Genomic DNA, 26,374 nt, shown 5'->3' with positions numbered 1-26,374 from the left:
AATATATAGTTCCTACACAAAACTATACAACTTACCAGACTTTTAATTCCTGTTATGTACCATACTTACAACATCTAGATGAATATGGAGAGAAAGTGCTGAGCAACAAAAACAGGAACAATGTGTGATTTTAATAAATGAAAAATGGCATTTCAGCTCAGTGGCAAAGGGGTAAATAATCCAAATAATATAGGCCATCAGGTTAATCATTTGAAAACCAACAAATGATTGGTTACTTCAACACCATACATTGTCAACTGACATTATAGTAATGATCCATGAGTAATACAAATTAGATTACCTCAAACAAAATTTATTCCATGTACTAGAAAAAAGGAGGTATACCTGTAGGACATTGTGTCAGGTTCCAAAGGTTTATTTCGCAGGTCAATGATATGACAGTTCACATTTGTTTCAAGTTGATTTCTAATGCTCAAACTATTTAAGTCAGATTTTAAAGAACATAATCTCTACATTAACATCTTAAAATAAATGACTTACCTAAAGTCCACTTCTGAATTGCATAACTCCTACAAAACTGTAACTCTGTATCACTTAGATTAGAATGTCTTCAGTTATTATTAATAGTAACAGAGCATCCTAAATCAACTGGCTTAAAAATAAGGTTAGTCTATCACAAAATAGTCCAAAGGTGGAGTGGCTACAAGGCTGGTTGGTTTAGTGGCTCAATGACATCATCCAGGTCCCAAGATCTTTCAATCTTTCTGCTCAGGCCATAGTTAACCTATAATCCATCGCTGAAAGACAGTTACAAGGCACAACATCCAGACAAGGTACTGTTCACCAAGATTCCACTTCACCTTGCTCGAGTCCTTGAACCTTTGAGGAAACCTTTTCCAGAAATAACCTGTCAGAAATCTCCTATGTTTATGTTTAGAATTGGGTCCCATGACCACTTTAAACCAACTGCTGACAATGAGAAAGGAACTGTCACTGACTGAAATTAGTCAGGATTAATCTCCCAATCTTTGAGAAGTAGATACCCAAACTCTGCCAGCAAATAAGAAGGGAGTGACTAGTGGAGTCACTCAGCAATGTCTGCCGCAAACCCTTATTAATGTGTTCTATTAATTCATTCAGTAATGGGAAAGAGCAGAGCACAAGGCTTAAAAACACTATCATATCAAATAAAAATACAATTAAATCCTAAGTTACATAGCATTTATATTCTTGTACACTTATGTAAGCATCCAAATGAAAAATAGATGAAAAACAATAGATTAAATGAGAATATTTTAAGTACATCTTTAAATTGTATACAGTGAATGAGGACTATAGCGGTTTCTCACTCCTGGAGACTTCTGGCATTAACAATTTAAAATTACCTAAGCAAGGTTTTCTATCTATTTTATACATAGATTTCTATCTCTTTTGCTGACTCAGACACAAATGGAAACAGTTTATTCATTCTTTATGGATGATAATTAGCAATGATCAAATGCATTTATAAATGCCAGAGAAGAATGCAAGAAAAAGTATATTTTATATCTATTAAATATTATTTCAAGGACAATGTATATTAGGATATTAACATGGTGGTGCTATTTAGAATGGATAATCTTACCCTATTTATTACAAATTACTCTAATAAGGATACAATGCTTTTTCAAACATGATTCAAACTGATCATACAATTTCTGTAATGTAACATACTAAAAACAAACCAAAAAAGCCCCCCAAAACATAAGTTCTATGTTCTTTTGGAACTGTTTATATGTGAGTTTAATGTTACTGACTTGATTAGCTATCCTGACGATTTTACAGTTTCTATTTACACAAGGAGTATTTTTATTCACAGCAGATACCTTTATGTTCTGGGTATCTTTTTAAACAAAAAGTTTGCTATAGCCTCAGAAACATATCTTTTTCTACTAACAATTTCTAAAGGACTATGTTTTCCATATATTCCCTAAATTGACAGATTCCCTGATATGTAAAAAAGTTCTAATCCATGGTGAAATGTATACACATTCTAAATATTTATAAACTTTTACTCTTGTATTGTCTGGTATCTAATGAATCACATGGTCTTGTAATAATCATGGTCTCTGAGTTTTCAGATTATATGACTAACACATGGGCTTGTCCACACTCACCTGGGTGAGCACTCTGTTGTACAATGTGTTTGACTTCAGGTAGGAGTTTCTTATTCATTATATTGAAAGAGTTCTCTCACATAAAATGAGGTCTGACTTCAGAGAAGCCTTCCCACATCTACTATGTTCACATTCCCTCTCCTGTGAATTCTCTGATGGCTATTGAATGCTGATTTGTGGTAGAATTTTTTCCCACATTCAGTACATTCATAGGGTTTCTCTCCTGAATGAGTTCTATAGTGTACAGTGAGGTATGACATCCGAGAGAAGGCTTTTCCACATTCATTACATTCAAAGGGTTTCTCTCCTGAATGAATTCGATGATGTATAGTGAGATATGACATTTGAGAGAAGCATTTCCCACATTCATAACATTCATAGGCTTTCTCTCCTGTGTGTGTTCTCTGATGTCTATTAAGGGCTGAATTCTGGCAGAAGGTTTTCCCACATTCACTACATTCATAGGGTTTCTCTCCTGAATGAATTCTATGATGTATAGTGAGGTATGACATCTGAGAGAAGAATTTTCCACATATATAACATTCATAGGGCTTCTCTCCTTTATGTATTCTCCGATGTCTACAAAGGGCTGAGTTCTGGTAAAAAGTTTTCCCACATTCACTACATTCATAGGGTTTCACTCCTGAATGAGTTCTATGATGTATAGTGAGGTATGACAACTGGGAGAATAATTTTCCACATTCATTACATTCGTAAGGTTTCTCTCCTGTGTGTACTCTCTGATGTCTCATGAGGGCTGAATTCAGGTAGAAGGTTTTCCCACATTCATTACATTCATATGGTTTCTCTCCTGAATGAGTTCTATAATGTACAGTGAGATATGATAACCGAGAGAAGAATTTACCACATTCATTACATTCATAGGGTTTCTCTCCTGTGTGTGTCCTCAAGTGGGTAGTGAGAGTAGACTTGCGGCAGAAGCATTTCCCACATTCACTACACTTATAGAGTTTCACGCCTGTGTGAATTTTCTGATGGTCATTAAGTGCTGACTTCTGGGAGAAGGTTTTCCCACAGTCATGACAAACATAGGGTCTCTCTCCTGAATGTGTTCTCTGATGTTGTGTGAGGTGTGTCTTCTGGCAAAAGGATTTTCCACAGTAACTACATTCATAAGGCTTCTCTCCTGAGTGAGTTCTCTGATGTTGAATGAGGTGTAACTTCTGGTAAAAGTTTTTCCCACATTCGTTACATTCATAGGGCTTCTCCCCTGTGTGTGTTCTCTGATGTACAGTGAGGGTTCCCTTCTGGCAGAAAGATTTCCCACACTGATTACATTCATAAGGTTTCTCTCCTGTGTGAGTCCTCTGATGTATAATAAATTTTGACTTTTTGCAGAAGGATTTCCCACATTGACTGCATTCATAGGGCTTCATTTCCATGTCAGATCTCTGATGTACACTGAGATTTGACATTTGGAGAAAAGCTATTTCAGATTCATTCCACTTATAGGGCTTCTCTTCCATGTGATTAACAAAAACTGGGTCCTTTTGGAAGGCTTTCTGGCATTCAATATATTCAAAAGGTTTCTCCAAAATATGAATTTTCTGATAAATACTTTCTTCATTTAGAGTGTAAGGTTCCCCATTTTGATTAAACTCATAAGATTTATCTCCTGGATGAATTTTCTCGAGCTTAATATGGAGGAGTGACTTCCCACATCCACTACATTCATCAGGTTTCATTCTTGCATAGCTTCCATCACTACTAATATATTCTGAAATAGATGTTAAACTCTTTTCACATGAGTCACATAGGCTATTTTTATAGGCTATTTTTCTTGAAGGAACAGGGTTCGTTTCTACATTAAAAATTTTACCAGGAACATTACCTCTCTCTTCAATCAGGGTCTCATTGATGAACACAGTTTGCCTCGAATGTTTATCTTCATCCTCCTGGACTCTCTCTATTAAGTCATCAGTTTGCCAGGCTTCATCTAAAAAGAGACAAAATTAACCAACTTTTGTACATCTTCCAATATATGATGTGGAATGAGACTTATGAGACATGTATACAAGCATCTCATTGGGGGAAGATGCTAGCTTCATGGACAGATGAAAATATTTTCAAGTGCACTTTTCTCTTTTATTCTTTTGGTTTAGAATCTCTCTCTCTCTCTCTCTCTCACACACACACACACACACACACACACACACACACACACACACACCTCCTTACTACCTCCAGGTGTGGGATAGGGGGAAGTAAACTGACAAAAATGCAAGCACCTTTGATCTCTACTACTTTATATTTTCTTCAAAAACAGGTACAGAAGATAAAATATAAACACAGAGCAATGATCAGTAGACAAAGGAAGTTAGATGAACAGTTAACAAGACAGATACCAATATGGTGACGGCCAGTGCTGTTGGACAAGGAGGGTCATAAGATACATTCAAGTAAGGATTTGTTTTGGAGGAGGTGGATCAGCACTTCATACCATATCATTTCATGTCAAGTTAGGAGAGACAGATTATAATCTAAGGCACTATCACCTTACACTGAGATTTTTGTGGTAGCATTTTCACTACTTTACATACTTCTAAACTGTTTTGCTTTTCTCCCCATTCCAAAAAGAATAAACTAAATTTCCTCATGTTAAAGGAAGAACCCTATAACCAAGACTTTAACCCTATAATTCTGTTTCATTTGGAAGGAGAGTCTCAAGAATATATACATGTCCAACAGGAAATATAAAATAGTCCACAGAACATGTCATCCTTTCAAAAGTTGTAGATTTCTTAAATATTCTAATGAAGCTATGATTTAATATAAAACTCATTCTGACCATGAAATTGTTTGTTCCTATTTGGACAATGTAGCATGAATTTTGGTGAGGTGACTGTAGGCAAGTTACTTAATAGTTTTCTGTAGTCAGTATTCTGCACTTGTCAGATGGAGACAATGGCACCTACCTCACACACTTGTTATGAGATTACAGGAGTTACTAAATATAAAGTGCTCAGAACAGCATTTGGCACGAAACATATGCTTGATAAGTTTAGCAAGTATTTTTCCAATTTTCTATATCCTGACAATTTCTTTAAGCCAGTCCTGTCCCTGACATACTGCTGCCACTTATCTCTGAACATGAGAGCTTCCTCACTCCTGAGTGTAGTGTACAAACCTTAAGAATCAGATTCCCCAACCTGTTCCTAAAACAGTGACTTTTATTTTTAGTTATATTAGTAATTTTTGGGTAAACCTATCATACTTGCTATCATCCACATTAAGTGAAACCATGTCAACCTTTTCCTCGAAAACCTATAGTTTCCCTGAATCTGGTCCCAAATTATCAACAGATAAAATGGAAAAAAGAATCTAATAAACAATACTTTTCACCACCTGGATTTACAATATGATTCCAAGTTAGGATAACAATTGTCTACCAAAAATATTCTGTTCCAAAAAAACCAAGCTATTTGTTGGACAAGGAAGGTCATAAGAGACAAGCAAGTAGGGATTTGTTTTGGAGGAAATGGGTCAACACTTTATACCTTATCATATCCTATCTAGTTGGGAGAGATGGTCACAATCTAAGGCACCACCGCCTTATGCTAAGATTGCTGTGGTGCCCAACTGACACCCAGCGCATTTCACCCACAAGTCTCTGTTTCTTACTGTTTCACTCAGTTTGCCTGACTTCTTACCTTCATCTACTCAAAATCTATTTTTAAAGGGAGTTTCCATGCCTTAAAAAAAATACTTCTCAAATCCTTTCTCACCTCAATTAACTCCATTTCCCCTTGAAGTTGAAAATAATTACTAATCCATACAATCATTTGAGCATAAAGTGATTCAGTCTTGCATTGGAACATCAGCCCTCCATGTAAAACACTGAGTTTTAAATTACTTCATGCAACTTTGTTCTCTTTTCTTAACCAAAACCTATCTCCTAGGAAGTACTTCCTTTGAACCCCAGAACAGAAGTCAAGGAAGTTAATCATATGGGTACTTTTATAGTATTTGCAAAATATATGGGGCTGTGACCCAGGCATGCATATTTAAAAATAAATGCCTATAAATTATTTCTGAATGGACAAGAAAGTCCGTTCACCTACCTGGCTCCTCACATAACAAAGAAATACACACCTACTCTACATTACATACTATGTTGAGGGAGGAGAACATGCCCTTTTCTTTATAGGATTATAATCCAAGGGAGCAAAAAAGATCAAGCAAATATATATACTATGAAATAACAGATTACTTGATCAGATTAACTTCTTTATGGAATCACTGCCAAGTAGAACTGAAGTTGAGAGAAAGAAGAGACTACAGTAAAGTTAAGAGTTAGGAAGAAAAAAGGGGTTGAAAGAATGCATTATCTGGGGAAGGAAAGCATACCCTAATGAAATGTGAACCTGTAAACACAATAATCTCATGAAGAGAAGATGTTTGGAGTGTGGACCAAATGGAGTTTAATAGTTAGAGTTCCAGGAAACAACAGAAAATTACTTTTTTCAGGCAATACAGGGCTAATATTGTGGTGATCCTTAAAGGATGAGGAACTGAAGTTCTCTTTAGGACTTAACAGTGAATAGCTATAGGCTTATCTTGTGAGGCTAGCGATAAGATCACTTGGGAACTTCAGATGAAGACACTGCAAATCCAATTAGGATTCATAGCAATCCAGGCTCAATGGACTATACTTCTTGTTAGATCAAGTCAAAGGGAACTTGAGGATATACAGAGGATAAATTAAGATATTTCACACTGGACAAAAGCCAATAATCCTGGAGAGATCAGTAATACCTGATAAGAAGTGGATATGATTAGTGTGTTTATAGGGGCCACTATAGGAAAAGAAGAGGTATAATTTAGTAAACAAAGGGAGGTGGGAAAGGTGATTAGTACTTATTAATACAATCTGGAAGAGTTTATGATCAGTATTCAGACATGATGAGAACGAGAGCAGAGCACAATTGCGCTATCACAAAAATACCAGACGGGAGTCCAGGCTGTGTAATGGTACTAGAGGCATCACACAGGGTGTGAGCAGCATAAACACAAACAAAACCCTACAGACTGGAGACTGGAGGAGCCATTTGAGGAACTCAGGAAACAAGGAAGTCACAGCAGGCAGAAGCAAGATCATCTGGAGACATGTCTGGAGGTGGAAGGATAAGTAAACCAGACTTCACTTATGTATACAATACTTATGAAGCACCTTCTATGAAAGCACATCATTCAAAGTACTGGGAATAGAACAGCAAACAAGAGACAAGATGAAATCCAGCACTTGGTTAAAGACCCAGTTACTGTCATCTCCAAACTTAAGGAGGGCTGGGATCTAAGGAATGGCAAGCACTGTCAAATAAAGCACAGGTACACATCACAACGAGTGACACAACCTATCAGCTTAGGCATGGGATGGGGATTTTGGAATCTGACCTCAAAGAAAGAGAAGTAAAAAGTGAAACTGGGAATAGGAACAAGTCTGAGGCATTTCACGATAAAGATGAAAAGGTCCAGAAGGTTATAAATAAGAACATAAGAGTCACATAAGTTATTTTTTAATAGCAGACTTATGAATGCCTAAAAACAAAAGAAATCTATGATTACAGTTACTGAAAATGCCAGAAGGACAAACAAAGACTCAAGGTTTAAGAGGAAAAAGGAAGTAACTGGATTTTGATTCTGGGTAGTGGTAAGCATGACAAAGCTCTATAAATTAAATTTTTATGGGCAAGATAGAAGTCTTTGGGAGTGAGTTTCAGGTGCCTAGAGCATAGAAGTAACTATCTTTAGTCAACTCTAAAGGTTTGGGACCATTAAAAAATTCCTGGAAAAAACACTACCAAGTTACCAATCTCCTCACTGCCTTCACTAACACACCTGGATAGCTCTGAAGTAGGAATTCTCCTTCTACTATCCATGGCTCTTCTCCTTGCTCCAACTTGATGATAACATCCGGTTTGATAATGTGATACCCTGTTAATGAGAAATGAAAGAGAACTTGAGCCCAGCTGCTTGGCTTCAGGGTCTCTGTCATATGAGGAAAGGGCCTCTGTACGAGCTGCACAACAAAAGTGCCATTTGTGCTTTATCAAAATCAGAACCTTTCACTGGGGAGGTCAAGACCGAAATGCTCTGCCTGGTGCCCAAATCAGATTACTCACATTTGTCCCATCAAATTCGAAGTTAAAGTCATTAAATTTAAGAGAATCCCATATATATTAGCAACCAAGAAAGCAAGCTATCCTCACCCACAGAAACTAGATTGCTGTAGTTCTCCAACATCACATCCCTGTATGTTATCTTCTGCTCAGGGTCCAGTTGCTGCCACTCCTCCTGGGTGAAGTCCACAGCCACGTCCTTGAATGACACTGGTCCCTGTAACGGCACCATGATTGGAAGTGGGTAATGTGGAAAAGGCACATGGGGACAAGATCTTAACAAGCTCCCTGGTAAAGTTTAACCATGAACATTGTATACCTTACGTTATGTTACAGATTGTGGAGAAAACAAACATATTAGAAATACACTGCTATGGGGTTCATTCCATAGACATTTTTTAAAAATGCTAGGCTTGCACTGTAAACCAGGTACAACCCTGGCTCCTGAGGAGTACAGGCCTGAGGAACACTCATGGAATCTCAGGATATACTCATATACTCCGTTCCTTCAAACACTCTTCATTTTGCTTCCAGAACATCAACAATGTTGGTTCTCTTATCTCCCTGGCCACTCCTTCTCAATGTCTTTTGCTGGCTCCTCCTGTCCTCCAAGTCATCCTGAATTTGGAGGGCCCCAGGGCTCAGTCTTCGGTCTTTTTCTCTTTGCTCTCTGTACTCATCACTTTGATGGTGAGCCCACCTGGCTTCATGACTAATTTATTAATAATTACCATCCGTATACCAACATCTTCCAAATCTACATCATCACCCTAGGCCACTCTCCTAAACTCCAGACACATATGTCTCAGATTTCAAACTCAACATGCCTGAAATTCAATCACTGCTCCTGTCCAAACCTGCTCCTCCTGTAGCTACTACTAGAACCAATCTGCAATATTGGCCACAATTTACCAAAACAACAAGCAAGCCTGACAACATACATTCCAGTTTTATATTTTATTATAAGAGTAAGCCTATAGCAGGTCTGACCACAGCCTGCCACATGAATTATCAGTAATAGATTGGCTTGGGTGTCCCCAGTTCCTAGCCAGGAACCCTGAATTATCTTTCTTCCCATTTTGCACATTCCAGGACAGGAGAAGCACCTTCCTGGGGAGGGGCAGACAGCTTACCTGGAAACTGTCAAAACTGTGTCTTTAAATGTGTACCTTTTGAATAAACTGTCCCATTCACAAGTACTCACATCAGCCATTATAACTGTTCCTTTAGTATTATCACCTCTAAGATAAAGATAATAATGGTACCTATCACATAATACAATGCTAATATTGTGACTAATATATATAGACTAATCTGTGGAAAGCACTTAACATAGTTTTGTGGACATAATACAAACTTATCAATGATATCTACTGTTATTGTCGACTGTCTACTGTGTATCTTATCACTTTCCAACTTAGGCCAGAAAATTAACCATAAGACATAGAAGTTAAGTTTAAACAACAGAAGGTAATGTGGCTAAGTTCTATGTAATTGCCAAGAAAGGACTATAAAACAGTATCTGTATGTTAAAAACAAAGAGGTTTAGATGATTTCAATAAAACATGGTGGTAGGAGCAGTGGGGAAGGTGGTGAAGGAAAGGCCACTTCATGCTTAGAGGCCTGGTGTGATGATGACAAACTTCTGGTGTTGACCAAGTATTTTAGGTTTTATATGTGGAATGATCCACAAACGCAGGATAGGTCCTCCTGTAGGACTCCCTGAGATGCCACAATGTTCTCACCCAGCTCCAGGTGATACGCTGTCCAGGGACAGGCCTGGCTGGGTGATCAGGGCAGAAAGTATCCAACTGCTGATGGGACACATAGTGGTGGAAGAAGTGGTTCCTGCCCCAGCCAGACGAATCCATGTGCAGAACTGCCCCAGTAGGTGATGAGACTGCCTCAGAGAGCAACAGTCAGGGTTCTAGAAGCTCTGCCTGCACTTCATTCAGACATCACTGGCCATGACTATGGCTGCCCTGATGAGGATGGAGGCAGTCCAAAAGTTCACAAACCACATTGCTCTGCCTTGCTAAGAGATAACAACGTGCTGATTTCTTAGTAAAGTAAGGCTGGTTTCATTTCCTCAAGGGTGTGTCCCTGTTTAGTTTGTCCACCTGATATCTGTCAGCACAGTCCATTGTACAATGAGTAAAAACTGGCAACGGACTTTCACATCATTCATAAGAGAAGAAATGCGTAGAAAGTTATCAGTTCAGAAAAATTCATGAAAGAAAAGCAAAGAAATAATAAGAGTGTGTTATAAGTAAAAACACAATAAGATAAAAGTAATGACACCATATATATCTATGACTAGACTTAAGTGTGAACTGATAAAATCTCTATTTTAAACCAGAATCTCTCTTGGGTTGAAAATATCCCAGGAACACAATCTTTACCAAAAACGTACTTAGAAATAAACATACCATTTCACTCATACTTCTATTCTATAAATCTTATATACAATGTATTTGTCTTTATTTGAATCCTTCCCACTAAGGGATTCTAAGCAATCTTCCTGAGAACGAATATTTAATTCTTTTTAGTATCCCAGTACCTAGTAGAGTACTCATATTTGTGAATAAATAAACAAACGAATGATTACTTAATAAGGAATGCTAAACGGAAGGAAGATTATTTTGGGATCAAAAGAGTCAAATAGGACAATCATGTAAGTTGTATATTAAAAGTCATTACCAAATGCAAGAGAGTGACGGAACAGAGGAGGAAGCAGTAGTCTAATTTTAATGTGTCAACAGGCTAAATTGCACTTTATTCTAACTTTCTGATTTTGCATCTGTAATTTCACAAAATGTAGAACTTACGGGGAAAAACACAATAAGAAAAAAATTATAGGTTTTGTTATTTGGAATACACATAAAATACATGCACTGTGGCTGCTTGCAAACAGCATTCTCATGAATGATCCAAACTTTTTTTTTTTTTGAGACAGAATCTTGCTCTGTTGCCCAGGCTGGAGTGCAGTGGCATCATCATAGTTCACTGCTGCCTCAAACTCCTTGGCTCAAGCGATCCTCCTACCTTAGCCTCCCAAGCAGCTATGACTACAGGTACATGCCACCATACCTCGCTAATTTTTCTAAATTTTTGTGGAGACAGTCTTGCTACGTTGCCCAGGCTGGTCTCTAACTCCTGGCCTCAAGCAATCCTCCTGCCTTGACTTTTCAAAGTGCTAACATTACAGGCATGAGCCATCATGCCCAGCCAAACTTATTTTTTATTTGGTGAAGGGTTTAAGTAGCTTGCTGGAGTTCACTTTTATGCACAAAGGGACAAGAATAAAATTGCACTGTTTTTTCTCTGCCTTAAAACAAGAAGTTTTATAAGCAATAACTTTAAGAAAATGGATTTCAGAAAATGGATAACAAATTGTTAAGACAACCAATCAGAACTGCAAATATTTAGGGATTTTAGATTAATTTCATAAGACAAGGGAACAATGCATGATGAGTGTGTCTTAAAAGACCACTTGGTAGAGACAATATTCTAAAGACAGTTTTGTAATAAAAGAATTCTGATCTGGATTATATGTTGTCGCACAAGCCAGAGCCAGACCTGAGAGCAAGTATACTTTTGTGAAAACTTCAATTTACCAATTTATCAGAGCTTGGTTTATGATACAGATAGTGCCTGCTTCTCCAATGCTATGGGGAAGGGAGAATGTTCTCCTTACCTTTCTGAGATTCCTTTCAGGAGTGGTTAGGGAGGATGGTAGTTTCAAAGTTAAGCACTGGAATTTCATCAGCAAAATTTGAGAGAAAAAGCATATTCCCCAGAGGAATAGAACATGAAAAAGATGCAAGATGACTTTAACAAAGGGGCTCTGTATGCTACAGTCATCAGCGATCACACATGCCTCACTAGGAACTAACAACAGTCAGACAACAGCTATAGCCTACTGAGGCCAAAAGACTGCACTCCAAGTGTCCTCTACTCAGCCAACAAGGGTCCTCTAGTACAGCGGTGCCCAACCTTTTTGGCACTAGGGACTGGTTTCACTGAAGACAAGTTTTCCACAGACGGGAGAGGGGGTGGGCAGTGGAGCTTAGGCGATGATGCATGGCCTGGTTTCTAACAGACTAGTACCAGGCCACAGCCCAGGGGTTGGGGACCATAGCTCTAGTACATCAGAAAAAAAAGACATCTCAGATATGCAAAGACTCAAAAGAGTCAGTATTAGTACACCACCTATGTGGCCAATTCAAGGAAAATAACTGAAGCAGTATGCCAGAGATAGGAGGGGAAAAATGAAAACTCCTACAGAAATAAAAGAACCCCAAACAAATTCCTCCTGCTCACCACCACTGAGATTATCTTTCAAGATGGGGCACTTGAGCACTAGGTGGAGAGGGTGCTCTTGAACTAGGAAGCCTATCCATGCAAAGTCCTTACTTTGAGAAATTTTAAAAATATGAAATATTTGATTTCTCAAAATGCAGATATTAAAGAATTATATGGTAATGCTGGAAAATAAAGTAAAAAGACATATTAACTTGGAAGAAAATGTTTACTAACATGACCAAAACTGGAAAATCTTATGATCATTTAAGACTACTTAAAAGTCAACAAAAGCAAAACAAAACAATGATAGAAAGATTGGCAGTGGATGTGAACAGGCACTTCGCATAAACACAGAAATGGGTCAGTCTGAAAACGCTACGTGCTGGGTAGTTCCAAGTATATGATGCTCTGGAAAAGGCAAAAATGTAGAGACAGTGAAAAGATCAGCACTTGCCAGAAGCTGGGGGAAGGGGAAGGCAGGTTGGAGCACAGAGGGTCTTTAGGGCAGTGAAACTATTTTACATGACACACTAATGGTAGACACGTGTCATTATCCATTTGTCAAAACCTGAACCGTAAAACACAAAGAGTGAACCCTAATGTAAACGATGGATTTTAGGCAATAATAATGCATCAATATTGGTTCAAGTGCAACAACTGTACCACTGATGCAAGACGTTACTAACAGGGGAAACTGAGAGGGGAGGGGTATGTGGGAACTCTGTGCCATCTGCTCAATTTTTCTAGAAACCAAAAACTGCCTTAAAAAATAAGTCTATTGATAGTAAAAAAAAAATAAACAGCTCCTAAATATGTAAAAATATACTCAAACCTCAACCTCACTCATGAGGTTAAGGAAAAGCCCAAGCCTGTGGGCATGCAGGGGGCCCAGGAGGAGCTGGAGCACCCTGAGTCACATTCCCTTTCTGGCTCAGCAAGAAACCCCTGTATGCCCTTGACTTACTGCCCCCCAAACCCCTACTGCATTTCACATTGTCAGTCTCCACTTGTATCTTTTTATCGGATGACTTGCTTTCCCAATTAGGTGGTTTCAAATTCTCTGCAGTGTAAAATCAAACATCACTAGAGCAGTGGTGACTCCTGGGTCAATCTCAGTATTTACCTCCATTCACGTTCCTCGCTGTCCCTCAACAGGAAGCCCAAATCCTAAAGAAGCAGAAGTTCTTATTGGCTCTTCAGGAGCCTTTCTCGGGTGCCTTTATCAGCCTTTGCAACGAACCCTAATTACTCCAGAGCTGTCGAAACCCCACCTCATTTGACTCACACCTTTCCCTCCACTGGGTGACTGAGTCACAATACTTTACAATACATTTACAGTCATCACTTCAAAGTTTCCATGTACTGACCAGAAAGATTCCCAATGTCTCCTGTAAACATGTCTATGAATTACCTCCTCCAAGAAGAATACAAACTCGAGGGAAAGAAGGGCCTCTTAAAATCATGTCCCCAAACCTGAAGAGGTATGATGTTAATGTCTATGAAAAAAAGACAAAATACTTGATGGGAAGGGTCACCAAAGCAAAGAGCCAAGCAAGGAGGAAGCTTCCTCTGGGGATCCTTCAAGTACCAGAACAGAAAAAGACAGCACAGGTAGAACCGATGTTCTAGTCACTTTGGACTGAAAAGCACCAATGTCATTACAAAAAATCCCAAGAGTAGTAAATTACATCCACATTGTAACAAATAAGATGGAATTTCAGACAAAAGTATAATCCTCCCAGCCAGCTAAGCCATGTGTGCAGGTGGTCAGGATGGACCTGCTCTCTCCCTAAACACCCAACCTCAGCCTCACTCTCAGCTGATGAGCTATTTCCCTGAGAAAAGAGATGTGAGCAGAAGGAATGCCACATGTCTACTTGTCTTGAACCACTTCCTGGGACCCCTCCAACCCCGGTCCCCATCCCTGCCCCAGTCCCTGACTCTAGGAACCTCCAGTCATGCTCCCCTCTCCCACACGCATCAACTATGTTTCCTTCTCCACTAGATCATCCCCATTGTTATATCTCCTGTTATATCTCCTGTTAAAACAAAAAAATCCTTTCTTGGCTTCAACTCCTACTCCAGCCACTGTCCAACTTTTCCCCTTCAGGGCAAAATTTCTCAAAAAAGTTAGGAATACACTTAATCCAATCCTTCTACCACTCTCTGCTAAACCTCTCCAATCAGGATTTACCCTGCAGATCCAGCCAACAAATCCTCTGGGAGTTGCATGACCTCCCCAGGGCTAAATCCCACAGCTATTTCTCAGTCCTCATTTGGCTGGACTATTAACAGTGCTGACATAGCTGATGACCTGCTCCCGGAAGTTTCTCCTTCCCTTGGCTTCCGGGACTGCAGGCCCCGGTTCTCGCTCTTGCCTGACCAGCAGCCCCTTCCCAGTTCCTCCTTCTGTACCAGAGTGCGTGTGGGAGAGCCCCGGCTCACCCCCCAACCAACTTCCAGTGCCAATTCCCACCTGGACTCATCTCCTGGCACCCCCTTCCCCCAACCAACATACATACATTTGCCTTCCTGATGTTGCCACCTCACCTCATACCAAAAGCCCAAATTTAAAACACCTAAGACCTCATTCTGGCCTTTTCTCAAAACTGCTTTTCCCACAATCTTCTCCATCCCAGTTAAAGGCAACCTCATTTTCCCAGCTACTCGGGGAGCTTCTCAAGTGCTTTCCACATGGATGCAGCATGATACCATTAACGCTTTAGGTTTAGGAGAAATATTCAATGTAGAAAATATACTTGAGCTAGCAAACCAAAGAAGCAGCAAAGAAAGGAAGTCTCTGCAATAGTCCAGAGATGAAAAAAATAAGCTCTTTTAACGGTAGCAGGCATGGGACCAGAGGACAGGATAAAGCCATTTAGAACATAAATAACATTAACAAACTCGAACAATCCCATGTGGTAAGAGAGAATAGCCAAGGAGTTTAGAAAGAATCCCATTTTTCTGGATAGCGTTACAGGCTAGATGATAGAACAATGAATGAACCAATAGGAATAAGAGGAAAAGGCACAGGTGGGGGTTGCAAATAATCATTTTTGGATCTACTGCATCTGTGAGGTGTCCTTTGGACACATTCCATAGAAATGCTGAGCAGGTGGCTGGACAGAGGCACCTATGGCTCTATGTGCAAGAACCAACATAGAGCTGGTGGTTAGAAGGAGAGGAGAGTGAGCTCAGAGAGGTAGAAGAAGAGTCATGAGCCTAGAGTGGAAAACAATAGGTGAAGAAAGCAGAGAAATCATCATATTCAGGAAGAGGACAATGATGGAGATGTCATGGAAATTGACAGGAGACTCTGGTCTACAGCGAGGACTGGCAATGTCTAACTGATCACTGGCAACCTCTACCAGAACAAGGTCAGGGGAACGGCAGGGACAGAACCAAGGCTGTGGGCTACAGGAGAAAATGGGAATGGGAGATAAGGGCTTCTTTGCCAGAGATTTATCACTGCTCTGTCTGCTGTGCAACCCAGGTAGACTAACAGAGAGAAATATTTGCCAACACTAACTTAAGAGTAAGGGGGCCATTCCTGGAGATGATCCATGTTTTATCCCTAGGTCAAGCAGTAAAAACAATGTATCTGTGGGACAACAATATTTGCGTCACCAGAGATATCATATGCATTAAGTCCTCTGTGGGCAGGACGCTCTCTGCTTACATGAAGAACAAGAAAGACAGGGATGGCAGTGGGTTAAGGGCTATCATTTAGGAAAGCTAGTCATGGTTACATCAAAGAAATCTTAAAATCCATGAGAAAACAAAAATGTTTCTGCTTATGGTCAATGTAAGTCAAGTACCAGATGGAATTTATCATTTTTTGTGATGAATCCCAAGAATGTGAGACACACTAGTACTCTGGCTTTAAGAACTCTTTAAAGATCATGCTATCTACACACATGAACACGACAAATATGCTGGTGCTGGCTACTCTGTTTTGTCTGACCATACCTTTATCTATTTCTACTTTCGCATTTTAAAATTTGAACCGTTATTCATTTCCTAAGGTGTATTGTAAATCAAAGAAGGGAATAAATACATGAACAGAAAAGCTCACCAGGGATTTATTCATTTTCTGCTGCTCTTGGAAAAATGTGGAAGGCTGTGAAAGCAGAGGCAGATCTAGGGAAGGAAAACACAAGCAATGAAGTTATGGGTGATCTGGCCTGTCAAGGCAGGAATCTGCCACATAAAAACCTACACAGAAAGGTCCGTGAAGGACACCCTATAGGAGACTGTCACTTTAAGCCCTCAGTAGGGACTAGAAAATGACCAGGAGGTGAACCCACGTGCACATTTGTAGCTCACACTGGTTACCAGGTAACTGGGTACGATTCTCACAGTGAATGACAACTGGATCCTGGTAAAATAATCTGCCACCATTAAGTGTACAATAAATTCTATAACACTTATCTACTTTATAAGTCTTTTAACTACTTAAGATCAGAAAATCACCTTTTTTTGGCCCCTTCCTTTTGTTCTCCCTTTGCTCCAACAATGGGTCTGGTCATCATCTGTGGTGTATGTATCATGCTCTGTAAACCTGTATCTGGCTCTTGCTCTATAATCCTACCTTTCTCTCCTCAATAAACCTCATTTTCGTGCTTGCCTTAAAAATAGAAATAAAATCCACAGAATGCTCTGAATAAGGACATGCAGTCAGCACGGTTGAGTCTTTATTTGTACAAATTTTGAGTGCCAGCTGCTCAAAAGGACGTTTTATTAAAAACTTACTCTGATTTAACTAAGATACAGTGGACAGAACACTGGCCTGAAAGATGACTCCTGAGTTTACTATTAGCCATCCTACCAACAAACGTGGTGACCTTGGACAAGTCACTCATCTGCTAAGGCCCGATGTCTTCCTCTAGCAACTGAGGCAGCAAGAGACAATCCTCGCAGACTTCCTGCACTGAAATGTCTTGTTTCTACAGGGGCAGACCTGAGGTGGAATCAGCAGACATAAATTAGAGAACTAGGTGCTGATGGACATTTAGTAACACACTAGTCTGCAATCTGGAGCGGTGAGAAGAGAAAGAGTGGAGGAAAAAAATCCCCAGCTGAGGCAGGTGACACGCCCCTCTCCCTATAAACGCTGTCCTCACGATCTTCCCGTGGAGAGCCTACTCCAGTGCACCTGCCCCCGCCCTCAAACCCAACCACTCCTCTCTCCTGGAAGCCATCAAAACCCTCTCCTGCCCCACAAGTTAATGTCCTCGGCACGCTATGACTTCACCCAAGCCCTGCTCACTCCGGGCCCGCAAAGCCACGACCTACCCCTCCTGCGGCTCCGCGGCCTCTGCCCCACGGTTCCCGACAGGTCGGGCGCGCTTCTGCTCCCGAGGTCGCCTCCTTTCCACTTCACCAAGGCCGTTCTGTTCCCGAGGAGCCGGATCTGGGCCTACGGGACAAATTCGGGCGGAGCGTCCCTCCCGGGCCCTAAATCTGCCTCCTCTGGGACTCACCGTCCCGCGGAGCTGCGGTCACACCTCCGAGGATGCAGATGGGCCGGTCCCGGGTCCCGCCGCCCCTTCGTCGCCGTCGCTGCCCGCCCGGCCCCTCGAACCCCAGCACCGCGAGCCCGGGGCTCGCACTCGAGGGTCCCCGCTCGAGCCTCCGCCGGGGCCGCGCGAACCCGGGGCCACAGAGCCTCCCGTCCGCCTGCGTGTCGGCCCCCGGTCGGCGTTCAGCCCGGCAGGGTCCACGATCTCGCCCACCAGAGGCCAAAGCCTGGCAACGACGTTGATCCACGACCTGAAGACGCACCGGAAGCGAGGGCAGAGCGGCGGCGGTGCGCATGCGAGAACACGCACACAGAGGGACAGATGCACATGCGCAGGAGAGCCCCGGAGTCCGCCTCCTGGGGCCGCTGCCGACCCCAGGACGGGTGACAGGACTCTATTTCCCATGAATCTATGCGCCACCAGGTTTAGGGAACGTCGTAAAAGTCCCTGCGTCGTGTAGATCTGAGAGTCTCTGTGCTGTGAAGACTGGCTTCCCCGAGCCCCAACCTCAAATTTCTCCTTATTCTAAGGCTACGTGTTTAAGGGACAGTCTAGGCCGGGCGCGGTGGTTAACACATTGACTGCCACACTAGAAAAAAAATTTTTTCCCCTGGGGCCACGGTGTTTTATTAAAACAAAATGATCCTTTCTAATTTGTTATTTTTTATTGTTTTCTGTGTGCGTGTTACATACAACCCAACCCACGTTTTTAGAATTAAATTGTCAATATTAATTGCAACCATAGGAACATCAAGAAGTAAGATTTTCATAAACCAGCTGCAGGGTTTTGCTTCACGAGGTCCCAGGCTCAATACTACAGTGAGTTAAATACAACTCACAGGGCAGTTGTTGTGTTAACCCTGGTAATCCGGCCCTTGGGGCAGCCGAGGCGGGAGGATCGCTCGAGGCCAAGTTGGGAGCTGCAGTGAGCTGTGCTAGTGCCACTGCACTCCAGCCTGGGCGACAGAGCGAGACCCTGTCTCAATCAATCAATCAATCAATCAAACAAAGTTTAAAAAATAAGAGAATCAGTGTCCACGCACAACCGTGATAAATAAAGGAAAGGGGTGCATCATATCACGTTTGCTTATGATCACAAATGAGACATCATTTAACTAAAATATCAGGACGTAGAGCCCAGCGATAAAATAGAGTATTAGCCGGGAACAAAATACCTTCCTCCTCCCAACAAGGAGAAAAGAAATTTAGCTTTTCCAAACCACTTCAAATTCATAACAACTGTAGATCATAAACTACACACAGAATTGAAAGAAGAAAATTACTCATAATTTTACTTCCTGAAGAGGATAAAGTGTGTAGAAAAAGAATTTTGTGTTTCAATGGAAAATTAAGCATTTGTTTGGAAGACCCCGTTATTTGATTCCAGCCCTGTTCATAATCTTTGAGCTATTTTACATCTTTTTGAAAATTGTGGTTAACAGACGCAAATTACGTCCTGCCTGGCGGAAGTTGGTTGACTACACTCCCCGCCCCCAAACTCCAGAAAAAATCTAGTTTGACTCCATTTCTCCATTTACTTAATACTTTCAATATTCCTGATCTGTAAATATGTCTGTTCTTCAGATTCTCTTTTGAACTGGCTATAATATCTGCCAGGGCCTCTTGAATTAAATAAAATCTTTAGCATGTGCTCATTTTTCTATCTGCGTGGCAGTCATAATCTTGCTCTTCTGTTTTAACGGTTTTGAGGTCTTCACCGAGACCCCCCCCTGGAATCACAAAACTGAGCCGGGCAAACCGTCTCCAGAGCGGCGCACATGCGCAGGCAAGGGGCTGGAGCCCAGGCGCAAATTTTGTTGGCTCCTAGGAGTGAGTCCAACCGGGCAAAAAAACTTTGCTGATTTCCTGTTTTTTTAGTAATTTTCTTTTCTACCAATTTTGTGTTTTGCTTTGGTTTTGGTTCGTTTGCAGCAGAGGTGGTTTTTTTTTTTTTAGTTTAGTTTTGTTTTTTGTTTTCCATTACTACCATCAATGATCTCGAAATTGGCTTTATGGCCTGACCACTTGATAATCTCTTTAAAAGGATTGTTTCCAGAGGTCTAATCTCTATTAAATGAAAGACAAGAGAAAGTCAGATTTATTAGTCTTTTCTGTTTGTCCACTTTGAACTCACATCAATTAAGAATTTCATGCCCAGCCGGAGGAGAACAGGTCTATGATATCTGGACTGGTGAGTTTTTTCGTTTCTGCGTTTACATCTTGATCCATGTCTGAAATTTTAGAATTGAAGCTATAAACTCGATTTCTTTTTATGTCTGTGTGTCTGTAATTAAAAAAGTCTTTACTTCTGATTCTGTGTGTAATGTTTTTCTACCTCTGAATAGTATTAAATTGTAGAGTATCTTAAAGACTTTCTGTTCTCATTGGCTTATAGAGATACAAAAATGTTTATATAAACTGAATATGCCTAAATTAAAAAAAAAAGGAAATTGAACTTCTAATTCTTTCAATGTGCTAGCAAAGTATTCTTACAGAAATCAACTCAAATGTTTTAGGAATTCAAGTTCACATATGACATGGACAATATTTGTGCCACCCCAAAATTTATATGTTGAAACCCTAATCCCAATTGGATGTTATGGGTAAGTTCAGTGGTAGAATTCTCACCTTCAAATGGCATTTGAAGGTGGGGCATCTGAGAGGTAATTAGATCATGAGAGTGGGGCCTTAAGGGTGGGATTAGTGCCTTAATAAGAAGAGAGCACAGAGAGAGCTAGCTTGCTTTCCAGCACATGAGAGTACAAGAAGTGGTGTTCAGTCTGCAACCTGGAAAAGGACCCTAACCAGAACCAGATCATTCTGGCACCCTGAACTTGGACTTCCAGCCTCCAGAATTGTAAGTAATAAATGTTTGTTTTTTAAGCCACCCAGTTTATGGTAACTTGTTACAGCAGCCTAAACTGACTAAAACAACATAATTTATATAAATCTTTGGCAAATGAGACTAGTTTAGTATTTTTGGTTTAATGAAAACAGCTATGTCTTACCTGATTTATCATTGTTGTTTGTTTTTTATTTTTGTTAAATTTTTTAAAAATCATTTTTCTAAATTATTTATAATTTTATCTCTATTTTTTCTCCATGACCTCTTTTAAGACCAATTTATCATTGTTAAGCATACTTTTTTAATGTACTTACATTTGTTTTTCTGAACTTATATAGGCTTACTGATTAAATTAACTAGCATTACTCCTACTTAATGTTTAAGGTTATGACAAATGTAAATTTGTGTTTAACCAAATTTAGTTATTATTTTGACAAACTTTATTTCAGCAATAACTATGTTTTGTGTATGTCAGCTCGACAATATATTCAATATATATATCCACTTAAACCCTTGGACTGATATTAAATTGAATTAATTCACAGATAATCATTGGGTACCTAGGTCATTTCTAAGTAAGATTGAATTCTGAAACATTGATAATTAAGCATAATTTCAAGTTTATATGCTCTTCCTTTTTTTATTTTTTTATTTTTTTAGAGACAGGGTCTCACAGTGTTGCCCAGGCTGGAGTGCAGTGGCTATTCACAGGTGTGATTCATCATGGTGCACTACAGCCTGGAACCTCTGGCCTCAGGAGATCCTCCCACCTTGGCCTCCTGAGTAGCTGGGACTACAGTCACAAGCTACCGTGCCTGTCTTGCTTTTTTATTTTTTTGTTGCTACAGAGAAGCTATGTTTTTGAGTCTGTTAACAAATGTGTTTGTTTTACCACCTTGAGAAGGTATATTAGGGATATTTATAGGTCTGGAAAGTTGTGTTGTGTATATTTGTGAGCTATACTAGTCTGCTAAAATGCTGATGTGTGACAAACAGTTCTCAATTCTTCAAGCCCTAGTTTTCTCTGTGAACTGGAAGTAACTTTGGTTAAAAGTTATAATTAGTATACACCGATAAGACAGTACTGGGACCAATGGTGACAGAGAGATACAACTTTGTGTGTAAGAAAATGAGATGTGTTTTTGTTTATTAATGGAAAAAAGAAAGTAGTTTTATCCTAAAGTAAAATGGCTGGTTGTTCCAGAACCAGAAAGAGGAAAGTAAAGGATAAAACCTGAATGAGCATAGAGTTGTAGATTAGTGGAAAGAGAATGTTACTTGCCGTGGCCAGAAGTGGATCATTTTTGATAAATAAATTCATAAGATTTTCAAGAGAGTTTACGGTTCTGTTATTATCAAGTCTCTTGATAATACTGACATTTGGTTTTCTCTCTCTTAAAATGATGAAGTTTTTGCTGCTGTCGTAGGCGAGGACCCCTGTTAGTGCTGCCGCTGTTGGTTCGCAGGGGCGGCGAAGGAGGAGGAGGAGGAGGGCCAGGCGCCTCGGCGGCGAGGGTGGGGCAGATGGCGGACGTGCTCAGCGTCTTGCGACAGCACAACATCCAGAAGAAGGAGATTGTGGTGAAGAGAGATGAAGTGATCTTCGGGGAGCTCTCCTGGCCCAAGAATGTAAAGACCAACTATGCCATTTGGGGGACTGGAAAAGAAGGCCACCCCAAAGAGTACTACACACTGGATTCCATCTTATTTCTACTTCGTAATGTACACCTTTCTTATCCTGTTTATGTCCGACGTGCAGCTACTGAAAATATTCCTGTGGTTAAAAGACCTGACCGAAAAGATCTACTTGGATATCTCAGTGGTGAAGCATCCACATCAGCAAGTATAGATAGGTGTGCTCCCTTAGAAACAGATCTTTGGCAATCTACTCAAGTCAAACGAGCTGTGGATGAAGTTTTAGCAGAAGCAAAGAAACCACGAATTGAGGATGAAGAGTGTGTGCGCCTTGATAAAGAGAGATTGGCTGCTCGTTTGGAGCGCCACAGGGAAAGGACTGTACAGACTGAACAGATGAGGTCTTTGTCCGCAGCTATGTCGGTGGAAAAAATTGCTGCAATCAAAGCCAAAATCATGGCCAAGAAAAGATCTACTATCAAGACTGATCTAGATGATGGTATAACTGCCCTTAAACAGAGGAGCTTTGTGGAAGCTGAGGTAGATGTGACCCAAGTTATTGTTAGCAGAGAGAGAATATGGAGGACACGAACAACTATCTTACAGAGCACAGGAAAGAATTTGTCCGAGAGTATCTTTGCAATTCCTCACTCTTTAAAAGCCAGAGAAGAAGGATGTGCACCTGAACAGGGACGGGCCCCAAATGCAGCACCTGTGGATCCCAGGTTGCATACCAAACAGCCTATCCCAGCTGCCTATGACACATATGACCAGGAAAGATTCAAAGGAAAAGGAGAAATGGAAGGCTTCAAAATTGACACTATGGGCACCTACCATGGTATGACACTAAAATCTGTAACGGAGAGTGCATCTGCTCAAACTCCTGCAGCCCAGCTAGTACCAAGACCCATTTCTCAAGCAAGACTTCCCCCAGATGGGAAGAAAGGATCTCGAATACCCATTATCATAATTCCCACAGCTACCACCTCTTTAATAACCATGTTTAATGCAAAAGACATTCTACAGGACCTGAAGTTTGTCCCATCAGATGAAAAGAAGAAACAAGGTTGTCAACGAGAAAATGAAACTCTAATACAGAGAAGAAAAGACCAGTTGCAACCAGAGGGCACTGCAATTAGTGTCACAGTACCTTATAAAGTAGTAGACCAGCCCTTTAAACTTAGGCCTCAAGACTGGGACTGGGTTGTAGCAGTTTTTGTGCAAGGTCCAGCATGGCAGTTCAAAGGTTGGCCATGGCTTTTGCCTGGTGGATCACCAGTTGACATATTTGCTAAAATTAAAGCCTTCCATCTCAAGTATGATGAAGTTCGTCTAGATCCCAATGTTCAGAAATGGGATGTAACCGTATTAGAACTCAGCTATCACAAACGTCATTTGGACAGAGCAGTTTTCTTGCGGTTTTGGGAAATATTAGACAGGTACATGGTAAAGCATAAATCCCACTTGAGATTCTGGGTTACTTGGTTCCTCCATTTCCAGAAATCTGAGTTAAGAATCATGGATATACCTTGATCTAAAGACTGAGACTCAAGCTTTATGAACTTATCAGGAACTTACAAATGAAGAAAGTCACAGATGGATCTTTTATACGACCTTATTTGATGCTTTGTTCTTCAAAGGGGTGATGCTTATAATCCATATAAACAAACTTTTTGGCTTACAATTATATTTTTAATATTAGCCTTCTAGTCTGCAATGGAAATTGTATATTTTGATAGAAATATTTTCTCCATTGGTTAAATGAGCATTACTTAAAATTGGTTTCCTTAGAGAGTAAATGCAGGTTATAAAAAAATAAAAAATAATAAAATGATGGATTTTTCATGGACTGTTGGTTTGCTCTTAGTGAGAGATTGTAAAAGTTATTCTTTACATTCTATGTAATCTGCCTGAATAGCAGAGATTCTGTATGTTACCAGAATAATTTTCTATACTTTGTTCTGACTTCCTCATACATTAGGTTATTTTCTTCAAAATAAAAGAAACAGACTGGGCATAGTGGTATGCACTTGTAATCCCAGCTACTTGGGAGGCTGAGGTTAGAGGATTGCTTGAGCCCAGGAGTTTGAGACTAGCGTGGGCAACCTAGAGAAAACCTGTCTCAAAAAAATAAAAACAATTTAAAAAATAAAATAAAACAATAAAAGTTCTACATTTCTGAGAAAGTTAAGTTTCCTTAGAATTGTGTTCTTTTTGTGTGATTAGGCACCCATGCTCTTAAGTGTTCAAAATCTCCTGACAACTTTTGATTTTTGCCTTCCCCAAATTGAATCCTAAATGTAAAATTAAATACAATAAAACAAAACTTTCAGAATATCTTTTGTACTTGAACTCTTTGAAATTTCCCAAGGGGCCCCTGGAATATTACAAGATTTATTCTTTCACGTTATAAAAAGAGAAGTGCTAGATGTGACTGTTTATTGGATGTGTTACTATTGATGAGTTGCATGGGAGGTTGAGGACTCCCAAATCACGTGTTCCCATGGACCAGGCAGAAGGTGAATTGTCTTTGATGTCTAGCCTTGGAATTCACCTAGGTCGCTAGGTCATATCATTGAGGCCGCTTCCAAGAGGGAGGAGGTTTTGCCCATGTTCCTCCAACTCAGCCCACTAAAGTTTAACACCATAGTGAAGATGTCAGTTTTCTTCAAACTGAAAAATCTCAGCAAGATTTTTTTGTAGATATAGATAAGATTATTCTAAGTTTTATATTTCAGAAAGGAAAAGGAACCAGAATGGCTAAAACCATTTTTAAAAAGAAAAATAAAATGGAAGGAACTCATCTATCTGATTTCAAGACTTACTGTATAGTGTTTTAGTCTGTTTTGCACTGCTGCAAAGGAATACCTAAAGCTGGGTAGTTTATACAGAAAAGAGGCTTATTTGGCTTATGGTTCTGCAGGCTGTACAAGAAGCGTGGCACTAGCATCTGCTTCTGGTGAGGGCCTCAGGAAGCTTTTACTCATGGCAGAAGGTGAAGGGGGAGCAGGTGTGTCACATAGTAATAGGAGGAGCAAGACAGAGAGAGAAGAAGGTGCCCCGCTCTTTAAACAACCAGCTCTCTCATGAACTACTAGAGAGAGAATTCATTCATTACCTGGGAGGGCACCAAGCCATTCGTGAGGGATCTGCCCCCATGATCCAAATTCCTCCCACTATGCCCCACTTCCAACATTGGGGATCAAATTTCAACATGAGATTTGGAGGGGACAAACATCCAAACCATATCATATAGCTACAGTAGTCGAGACTGTGTAGTATTGGTGGCAGGATAGACACATAGATCAATGGAATAGAACAGAGAACCGAGAAATAGACCCACACAAATATGCCTAGTCTATTTGTGACAAAGTGGAGAAGCAATCCAATAGAGGAAAAGGAGATTTTTAAACAAATGGTGCTAAAGCAATGGGACATCAGAGCTAAAAAATTGAACCTCGACCTAAACATCAAAAAATTAAAATAGATAACTGACTTAAATGTAAAATATAAAACTATAAATTTTTTTTAAAAGCATAGGAAAAAATCTTTAAGATCTAGGGCTAAGCAGAGACTTCTTAGACTTGAAACCCAAAGCAGAATCTGTAAAAGACAACTGACAAATTGGACTTCATCAAAATTAGCAGCTTCTGCTCTGCAAAGTATCCTATGAAGAGGACTGAAAGACAAGCTACGGAGATGGAGAAGATTTGCAAGCCACATGTCTGACTATTGTCTAGAATGTATAAAGAACTTTCAAAGTGCAACAGTAAAAAGCAAATCAATTAGAAAATGGGGAGGAGACATTTC

At 40.1% G+C, this 26,374-nt stretch overlaps 2 protein-coding genes across 4 annotated transcripts; one reads left to right on the top strand and one right to left on the bottom strand.

Annotated features, from left to right (window-relative positions):
• Window positions 1–360: 360 nt before the first annotated feature.
• On the bottom strand, window positions 361–18,343 carry ZNF12 (zinc finger protein 12). Of its 3 annotated transcripts, none has more exons than XM_045541284.1 (6): window positions 17,858–18,343; window positions 16,638–16,702; window positions 8,348–8,474; window positions 7,977–8,072; window positions 3,970–4,074; window positions 361–3,855 (listed from the first exon to the last, which is right to left on the bottom strand). In XM_045541284.1, exons 2-6 carry the CDS (start codon window positions 16,650–16,652, stop codon window positions 2,216–2,218), a joined length of 1,983 nt encoding a protein of 660 aa, XP_045397240.1. In that variant the 5' UTR covers window positions 16,653–16,702; window positions 17,858–18,343; the 3' UTR covers window positions 361–2,215. The 3 variants fall into 3 exon arrangements, with proteins under 3 accessions (XP_045397240.1, XP_045397238.1, XP_045397239.1); XM_045541282.1 differs by having other exon boundaries at window positions 361–4,074; window positions 17,858–17,981; window positions 18,216–18,343; XM_045541283.1 differs by having other exon boundaries at window positions 361–4,074; window positions 17,858–17,981; window positions 18,298–18,325.
• Window positions 18,344–22,348: 4,005 nt separating this feature from the next.
• On the top strand, window positions 22,349–24,103 carry LOC123631531 (parafibromin-like). The gene has a single exon (XM_045541263.1). The coding sequence runs from the start codon at window positions 22,454–22,456 to the stop codon at window positions 24,095–24,097; it is 1,644 nt and encodes a 547-aa protein (XP_045397219.1). The 5' UTR covers window positions 22,349–22,453; the 3' UTR covers window positions 24,098–24,103.
• The last annotated feature ends 2,271 nt before the right edge of the window (window positions 24,104–26,374 follow it).

This window comes from Lemur catta, chromosome 2, assembly GCF_020740605.2.
Source record: "Lemur catta isolate mLemCat1 chromosome 2, mLemCat1.pri, whole genome shotgun sequence".
Lineage (NCBI taxonomy): Eukaryota > Metazoa > Chordata > Mammalia > Primates > Lemuridae > Lemur > Lemur catta.
The sequence above is the reverse complement of the archived record's forward strand: the minus strand, read 5'-3'. Positions and strand labels throughout refer to the sequence as shown.

Bases quoted from the DNA above. Each gene is read 5' to 3' on its own strand.
- ZNF12 (XM_045541282.1), bottom strand. The intron at 8,073-8,347 runs GTGAGGATAGCT...TCTCATTAACAG, and splicing joins CAGCAATCTAGTTTCTGTGG to GGTATCACATTATCAAACCG. The intron at 4,075-7,976 runs GTGTGTTAGTGA...GTCTCTTTTTAG, and splicing joins CCTACTTCAGAGCTATCCAG to ATGAAGCCTGGCAAACTGAT.
- LOC123631531 (XM_045541263.1), top strand. From the start codon at position 22,454: ATGGCGGACGTGCTCAGCGTCTTGCGACAGCACAACATCCAGAAGAAG.